The sequence below is a fragment of the Trichechus manatus genome, unplaced genomic scaffold (assembly GCF_000243295.1).
Source record: "Trichechus manatus latirostris isolate Lorelei unplaced genomic scaffold, TriManLat1.0 scaffold00016, whole genome shotgun sequence".
Classification (NCBI taxonomy): Eukaryota; Metazoa; Chordata; class Mammalia; order Sirenia; family Trichechidae; genus Trichechus; species Trichechus manatus.
In genome coordinates, this window is record NW_004443952.1 from 4,820,046 (window position 1) to 4,828,184 (window position 8,139).

The window sequence follows — 8,139 nt, forward strand, 5'->3', positions numbered from 1 at the left end:
TTGTATGTAAGACTTCATTTGAATAAAGGTACTCATGCTTTTTACTAAAAAAAAAAAAAAAAATTCTGTAATTGAGAAAATTAGCTTCCTGAGGCCATACTCTGTAATTAGTCAACATGGCAGATAACTGAAAATTGTAATAAGCACAGCCTAAAATATTCACATCAAAAAGGAAAAAGAAACAAACATAAAAATTCAGTCCAAACTTACTTTCATTTTGAGCCAGCACACAGCTACTGTACTTGAGGGCCAAAGCATGAGTATGGTTCAGAGGTGGGGACAGATATAAATGCTGAATGACAATCAGCGATGGTACTTCCTTCCCAGAGCATCTGCAGCTGGAGGAGCCCTGGCCTCATTTACTTCATGCCAGCCCACGATATTATATTCATTCCTCAGCTGCAAACCATGTGCCAAAGGCCTCGGCCACTGTTCTTGCCTCAGCAAGTCCCCCACTGACAACAAAGACAGATCTCCTGCTGCTGGGTGCACCACAGATAAAGTGGCTTTAATAACTAGTGGGGTCATTTGTGATGCACCTGTAATTGGATCAATTTCCTCTTAATTACACAATCTTTGAAAATCAGATGCAATTTCATAATCAGAGCATGGGGCTTTCTCCAGATGAGAAGTAAAAAGACAAACTAGCTCAACATCACTTTAATTACCTCCTTTCCTATCCTTTGGCAGCTATCACAACAGAAGCAAAAAACAAAAAAACCCAAAAAGCAAAAACCCATTTTGAGTAGCTCAGCCTAGCAAATTTTGTTTCAGTGAAAGCAAGGCCACAGATCTTTGGATTGCCATAACCCCTGCACCGCAAAAGCAAGGTATCCTACTCAGTCCAAAGCCTGAGGAAACATATCACAAATTCCTTCACCTACAAGCCTGTCTTAAAAGCACAGGCTCTCTTCTTTTTATTAACTGTAATTCTAAGGATAGAACAGGGGGCAAGGGCTCAATTTAAGACAGGGTGTTGGGGACTTTACATCTTGGAGACTGATTCTGAATACATGAATGTGGGAATGAGCTTTGGATTATCTTTACACAATGGTGCTTTTGGCTGGATTTTGACTGAGGTAGATCCCTATGATGGTTATGCCCTCAAAGGATGCAGTGTTAAAATACAGAAGCAAAATGGCATGATACAAATCATCTCCCTCCTCACCCCTCAAATCCCATATTTAATTAAAAAGCATGAACACCAGTTGAGAAGAAACAAGTATCAATTATTTAATGCATCAACAGGAATGGAAATAAATCCCAAAACCAGTATTATGTACTTACTTGGAGAAAATACAGAGTAAAGACCAAACAGTTTTGTTTTAGTATTGAGAATGAGATGTGTCCACCTCCCCCACTTTGCTGGCCCTGATCTGTGTTGTACAGTTCCTCAGACAACTCTTAGCATAGGTCAGTGGAGACAGAGTATGAAAAATGATGACTATCCAAGAGTATCTGTTGACTATATTAGCTCCATATTTGCTTATTCTTATCTTTCTATGCTTTAGCATAATTAGAATCTATATGCTCCTTTAAAAGGCAAGCAATTTCCAGGCCAAAGTCTTCAACACCAACCAACTAGGGTCAATGCATTCTCTGTCACATCTACAATTAAATATGAATCCAAGATGGCACAAATCCCCCACCCAAGAGGCACTGCTTCTCAAAAGACTGTATATCTCCCTTGGTGGCACTAAATGAATGAGCTTTCACAATGGTTAAGGTGATCAGACCTGAGACATCAAGCCACAGGGGAATGATGTCTGAAATGTCACTGAAAGGTGGAGTGGATCCCACTTGAGCATGCACACAGAATACAGCCACAGTTGAAATGTCAAAGGTGAAGCACATTATAATAGGAAGAAAATGGGCCAGAGACCTCAAAGCAAAAAGAGAGGAAAACCAACAAGGATTCAATACAGGCGAAAATTTCTATCTACAAAAAAAGCTAAAGTGGTTCTCTCTACTGAAGCCTTGGAGGTGCCTAATGTCTAATTAAATTTCGGCTAACCCCATCATGTGTCCTAGTGAGGAAATGCATCTGTTACAGCTCTAAATTTAGGGGAAAAAATAATACAAATAAAAAACACTAAAAGACGGAGCTTCTAAAATTCTAGGACTAGCCAGCTGGAATTAGGACATAGGCTGAGTCTACTCTACAATACCATCAACAATCAAGGATAAGGGAAGGGAAGTTGTCTGAGAAGAAGAAATGGCTATTTCTCTTCTAAGGGGTGGAATATCTCCTTAGGTGGTAGCTGTAGATCTTGATGCAATGATCCCAGCAGTCCAAGACCAGCAGCTGCCCCTTAGGAGTAAGGGCAATGCCCACTGGACAGGTGAGCCCCTCTCGAATAAGGACACTATAGCCTCCACCCTTAGGAAAGTGGAGAATTTCCTTGCGACTACTATCAGCCACAATGAGGTCACCACGGGCATCCACACACATGCCAGCAATGCAGCGGAAATCCTCGTTCTCTGAGAAGAAGTGGCTAATCTGGCGACCCAGCTGCCCATCAGGGCCCACAGAGCCAATGGAAAAGCCACCCTCCAGGTGGTGCTCATTCTGCCGGTTTTCCAGGTTGAGGCCCAAGCCCTGGGTGAAGTAGACAGTGCCCTCAGCATCACAGGTGACAAACTTGGGCCGCACAGCACTGCAAAGGCAGCTGTATTTGACTACCCCTGCTCCTCGGTCAACAGTGAAACACCAGAGCTTTCCACCTTCCACATCAGTTACCACAAACTGGCCAGATGGCAGGGCTGTGATGCCCCATGGTTTGCTCAGCTGGCTCCGGTGACAGGCCACGCAGTGGCCATCCAAGGTGTACACCTTGAGGGAGTTGTCATAGCTGTCAGTCACACCAATTAGCCCATGGCAGTTCATGGCCACTGAGAGAGGAGTGAGATTAGGCAAATCAGCCCCAAGGAAACTTAGCACAAAGCTATCAATGCCACTGGGGTTGCGGCGGATCTCCTTCAAGAAGCCCTTGCGGGTAAAGACCTGTATACGGTAGTTACCACGGTCAGCAACCAGCACCTCTCCTTGACTGGTCACGTAGAGACTGACTGGAAGGTTGAACATGCCTGGAGTGCTGCCTTTGGCCCCCATCTTCTTGAGAAAGAGACACTGCTGAATATTGGTGGCTGTCTCAGGACCTCGCTGCTTAGCAGGTGAGGACCTAGGGCTGGCAACCACTTCCTCAGGGCTCATGTCTATCTCTCTAAATGTAACAGAGGTGGAGGCAGCAGAGGCTGCAGCCTCCATGGCCCAGGAATCTTCCATATTGACTGTCCGGGGCTTCTTAACAGCCTGCCCGATTTGGAGGGGGCCAACATGGCCTACCTTAAGGAGCTCCACATCCTGCAGGGTAAGCTCCCGGGGCAGGCTGGCAGTGAGCTCTGGCTCCTCCTCTTCTGCTGTCTCCTCCAGTAGTGCTACATCAGCCTGCTTGATCTTAGCCAGGAAGTAGTCACAGCGAGACACAGCCTGCACTTCGGCAATGTTAAGCAGGTAACTCTGCTCCTCTAGCACTTGACTATTGGACTTCTCTACCTCAGTCAAAGAGCCTGTGAAGAATTTCCGAGAGCGAGCCAACTCCTCTTGAACTCTGCGCTCCTCGTGCCCATACTCCTGGAGAACTGCTTTGTACCTTGCCTGAAGGTCCTTGGAGACACCTTCCAAGGCGACTTTACGCTGCTGTAGCTCCCCCATAAGCTCCCGCAGATGGGCCAACTTCTCTCCAAAGTCCCGACGCCGCTCCTCAGCTGCCTCTTTCACGGGGAGCGTACAGTGGCCAGGAGGCTGGTGGTCAGCCTCCCGGCAAGGCTCGCATAAAACCAGGCCACAGGTTCGGCAGAACTGCCGAGGCAGCCGCCGCCCACAGGACCGGCACATGAGCAGCCCCACAGCTTCACTGAGCCCAGCTGTGTCAATGATCTTCAGCACTGTCAGGTTGTCTGTCAGTTGGGTCAGGCTGGTTATGCGGGTGATCTTGCTGCAAAAGGGACAGCGGACACCATTGATGCTACTGGCCAGTAGTTTCTCTAGGCACTGGCGGCAGATGGTATGGCCACAGTGCAGGAGCTTGGGCCGAAGCTGCTCCTCTGTGAAGGACTCCATGCAGATGGGGCATTCCAGCACTTCCCGGAGGGCATCCAGGTTTAGGTGAGAAGCTGCTGCCGCAGCCATGACTCTTCCTTGAAAAGGTTCTGCTAACACAGCTGGAATTGAATAGCTTACCACCTGTATTCATGCCCCAGACGGTCAAATTCCTGCTAAAGAAAAAAAGAAACCATTATTCACTTCCCACTACCTATATGAATTAATTCACTCAAGAAATATTTACAGAATGGCTACAATCACTCATTCAATCATTCCACTATTTAACAAGTATTTACTGAGGCCTACTATGTGTTAAAGGAGCCCAAGTGGTGCAAATGTTTAAAGGGCTTGATTGCTAACCAAAAGGTTGGCTGTTGGAACCCACCCAGCAGCTCCGCGAGAGAAAGACCTGGCAATCTGCTTCCGTAAAGATTACAGCCAAGAAAACCCTATAAGGCAGTTCTACAGTGTCACGTGGGGTCACTATGGGTCAAAAATGACTTGACAGCACCTAACAGTATGTGTTAGGTGATGGTGATACACAGGGCAATAAAGCAGACAAGGCACTGCATAGTGGATAAGAATTCAGCTTCTAGAGTCAGGCTTCAGAAACTCATCTCTGATACTTTCTTAGTTTCGTGACCTTAGGGAAGTATAACCTAAATGTCCCAAAGCTCAGTTTCCCCATCACCCATCTGTAAAGCAGATAATAACAGTGTCTATTTTATATGGTTGCTGTAAGGGCTAAAAAAACATGATGAAAACGGCACACTTAGTATAGCACCTGGCAAGTAGTATGCCTGTAATAAATGTTACTAATCATTTTTAAATTCTTTTAAATTCTGTGAAAGCTTATAGTTTTTATTAGGAGAAAAACATAGAAAAATCACCTACAGTAAAAGGAGTAAGTATAATAGAGGGAGCACAATGGATGGAGTAACTGATTTCTGCCTAGAGGAACCAGGGAAGGTACTGCAGAAGTGGTGACACACCTGAGATATATCTTGAAAAAAATGACAATGAGGGATAAAGGCATTTTAGGCAAAGAAAACTGCATGAGCAAAAGCATGGTGGTCTAAGAGTTTATCCTGGTATGTATGCGAGCCTAGGAAGTATCCAGAGAAATAGAAAGTTATGATGATTAGCTTTAGGTGATGAGCAAAGCATTAGACCAGAAAATGTGTGTTTTCCATTCATCTGTTCTACCTACTCACCTAATCTATCCAACCAAGTCTACTGGGTACTAAGGTTTTCAGGACACAGATCCGTCTACAGCTGCACCTGTGCAGTCTCATGATCTGCAGATAGTCAACTATCAAGGTGAAGGAGAAGGTGGAGGCCGAGTTAGCTTAGTTAGATAGCAAGCTGAGGAAACCTATGTAAATGTGATCAACTCTTTCTCCAGGCATAGAGAAAAGGGGGACTCAAAGCATGCTTAGCTTTGGAATTCAATCTGACAAATATTCAATAGCAGACATGCACAATTAATCTAAGCTCAATCCCACCTTCTGCTGGAAAGGAAACTGCTTTGGTCAAGTAGGTTTGATAAAATTGCAAACTATATTTTCCTTCTTATATATTAGCAATATTAAAAGTTTTCAGAAATCCTGCAGTACAGGTATTTTTTAACTTTGTTCAACCCAACATTACCTAAAGCTTTTTTTTTTTTTTTTAAACTGTCATATAACGCTTATTAAGTAGTGTTCCCTAGACCATGCTCTGGGAAATGCTCTTATATAATTTTCTCCACAAGGAAGAGGGAACAATAATATAGTTATGAGATTCATCTGCTATGGAATGGGTAAGACTGATTTATTAGCTGAGTGACCCATTCCCACATACCTGCCCTGCAACCCACTGTGACTCAAACTCATGTCTCAGTGAAATAACAAATTACCACATATTATGAAACTATGGGGTCTCATGTGAATATCTGAAACTGAATGCTGAATTCTTAAACACCATGTGTCTGCGGCAACAGTATAGAAACGCTGATAGAAACCTCAACTCAAAATCCATGCAAATAGTCTCAATTCTAAACCAATAGTTTCAGCCCTCTCTTCTATCATTTGGGACACCAGACTAGAGCACCATTTGGTGTCTGGATCCTGAGCATGTTACCTTACAATGCACAGGGACATCTGTTCTTCTCAAAGCTGGCACTGCAGATCAGCTAACTAAACAAGTCTGCCAACTTGTAAGAATACCAGCAAATTCTTTCCCCAGCTTTCTGGATGATCATCGCACCTCCTTCAATTAAAAAGCTTCTCACCTCCTTGTCTAAGCCATCCGCTTTTAAAAGATGGATTCACTGTGCCCACATCCATACCCCAAATTATCTCAGCTGTCTGCAGCTTCACCAGGCTCTCAGAGGCCAGAAGAAAATGCCAAGGATTCCTGCTCTGAAGCTGCCATGCTTTGCCAGGGAAACATGAGTTCTCATCACTAAAGCATCAGGCATGGAGACAGACTCAGACCTGAAAAAAGCCAGAATCATTTCTCCCATTTCCAAGATCTTTCAACAGTGCTTTCTGAAGGATCCCAGCCTGAATCTGAGCTGTGTGACAGATACAGCCTCTCTCCTCTGAAGGGCACATCTAGTCATTATTAATACCAGTGAATGACCTGTATGGAAGGTCAATTTGACCTCAATTTCCCTAAAAAGACTAGACAGGTGAAAAGAACTGTCTTAACATCCAAATTCTTTAAACTAGCTGCCCATTTTTTGCCAGCTATAAAATCTGCAACTGGCCAGAATGAACTCCCAACATGCTATTAATGATCTTAGCTGTCATCACGATGCCTTGCACTTCTGTTTCCTGTTGCACACTTCCTACACTCAACTCCTGCCATCCCACCTCATTTCCTGCCTTCAGTTTACCTCCACCCTCACCCCTTTGATCTCATGATAAATACTGCACATCCCATAGTGGTATCAGTCCATCTCTTCAGTTCCATATGAAACTCTATCCCTTAAGCTGTGTCTGTTCTGACTGCCCTAAGCCTCAGGAAAGCTCTATAATTATCCCAGCCTGATCTAGCCAGCATCTGGCACCACTGGTTTTCCTCCAGTCTGTGAAATTAGTAATATGGGTAATAGAGAAAAAATAAATAAATAAAACAAAACTATGGATCTTGGAATCAGACAGAACTGGGTTCAAATCTTAACACTGTCATTTTCAAGTTGTGGGAGAGCAAGCAAGTTATTTAACCTCTCTAAGCCTGTTTTTTTAATTTATAAAAAGGTTGCAGTGACAACTAGGGATAAATGCCTGAAAATCAATGAAAGGTTGCTGTTTTATTATAATTTTAATAACAATGAAAAAAGATATTAACAATAAAATGACTAACACTAATAAAGCATTCAGTTTACAAAATGAATTTTGAAAGAATGAAGAGCCTTTCCTTTCGTGGCATGCAAAGGCAAATAAAGATTAATGAAAGAACTGGTCAGCTTTGGAGGGTTTTGATTGAGGATGCTAGATATCTATGCTAGAAACTGATGGGCAAATTAATCCGGAACATCTCTTACTCAAAAAACAAGCTGCTGCAGCTCCTTCTACCCACTAAACCCACTGCCTTTGAGTCGATTCTGACTCATAGCAACCTTATTGGACAGAGCAGAACTGCACCATAGGGCTTCCAAGGCTGTAAAATCTTTATGGAAGCAAACTGCCACATCTTGCTCCCACGGAGAGGCTGGAGGGTTCGAACTGCCAATCTTTCGGTTAGCAACTGAGTGCTCTAACCACTGCACCACCAGGGATCCTTAGCTTCTTCTAAAACCAAAAAAAAAAAAAAACCCACTGCTGTCGAGTCTATTCCGACTCATAGTGACCCTATAGGACACAGCAGAACTGCCCCACAGGGTTTCCAGGGAGCAGCTGGGGGATTCAAACTGCCAACCTTTTGGTTAGCAGCCTGAGCTCTTAACTACTGCACCACTAAGACTGTGAAATATTTGAGGACAAATAACTGTGTCTTTTATCTCTGTATCTAATGGCAGCAAAATACCCAGAACAATCGGGTACTTA

General features: G+C 43.9%; 2 protein-coding genes across 4 annotated transcripts in view; one reads left to right on the top strand and one right to left on the bottom strand.

Annotated features, from left to right (window-relative positions):
- Window positions 1-8,139, top strand: part of ASTN2 (astrotactin 2) — a 1,034,049-nt gene that overhangs the window by 772,956 nt on the left and 252,954 nt on the right. The window lies entirely within an intron of this gene.
- The window catches only part of TRIM32 (tripartite motif containing 32), a 14,054-nt gene continuing 6,242 nt past the window's right edge, over window positions 328-8,139 (bottom strand). Inside the window, exon 2 of one of the 2 annotated variants that reach the window (XM_004372125.2) lies at window positions 328-4,278. In XM_004372125.2, the coding sequence (XP_004372182.1) occupies window positions 2,231-4,192 (1,962 nt within the window). In that variant the 5' untranslated portion in view covers window positions 4,193-4,278 and the 3' untranslated portion in view covers window positions 328-2,230. The remainder of the gene's footprint in view (window positions 4,279-8,139) is intronic. The other variant, XM_012554360.1, reaches the window with a different exon arrangement.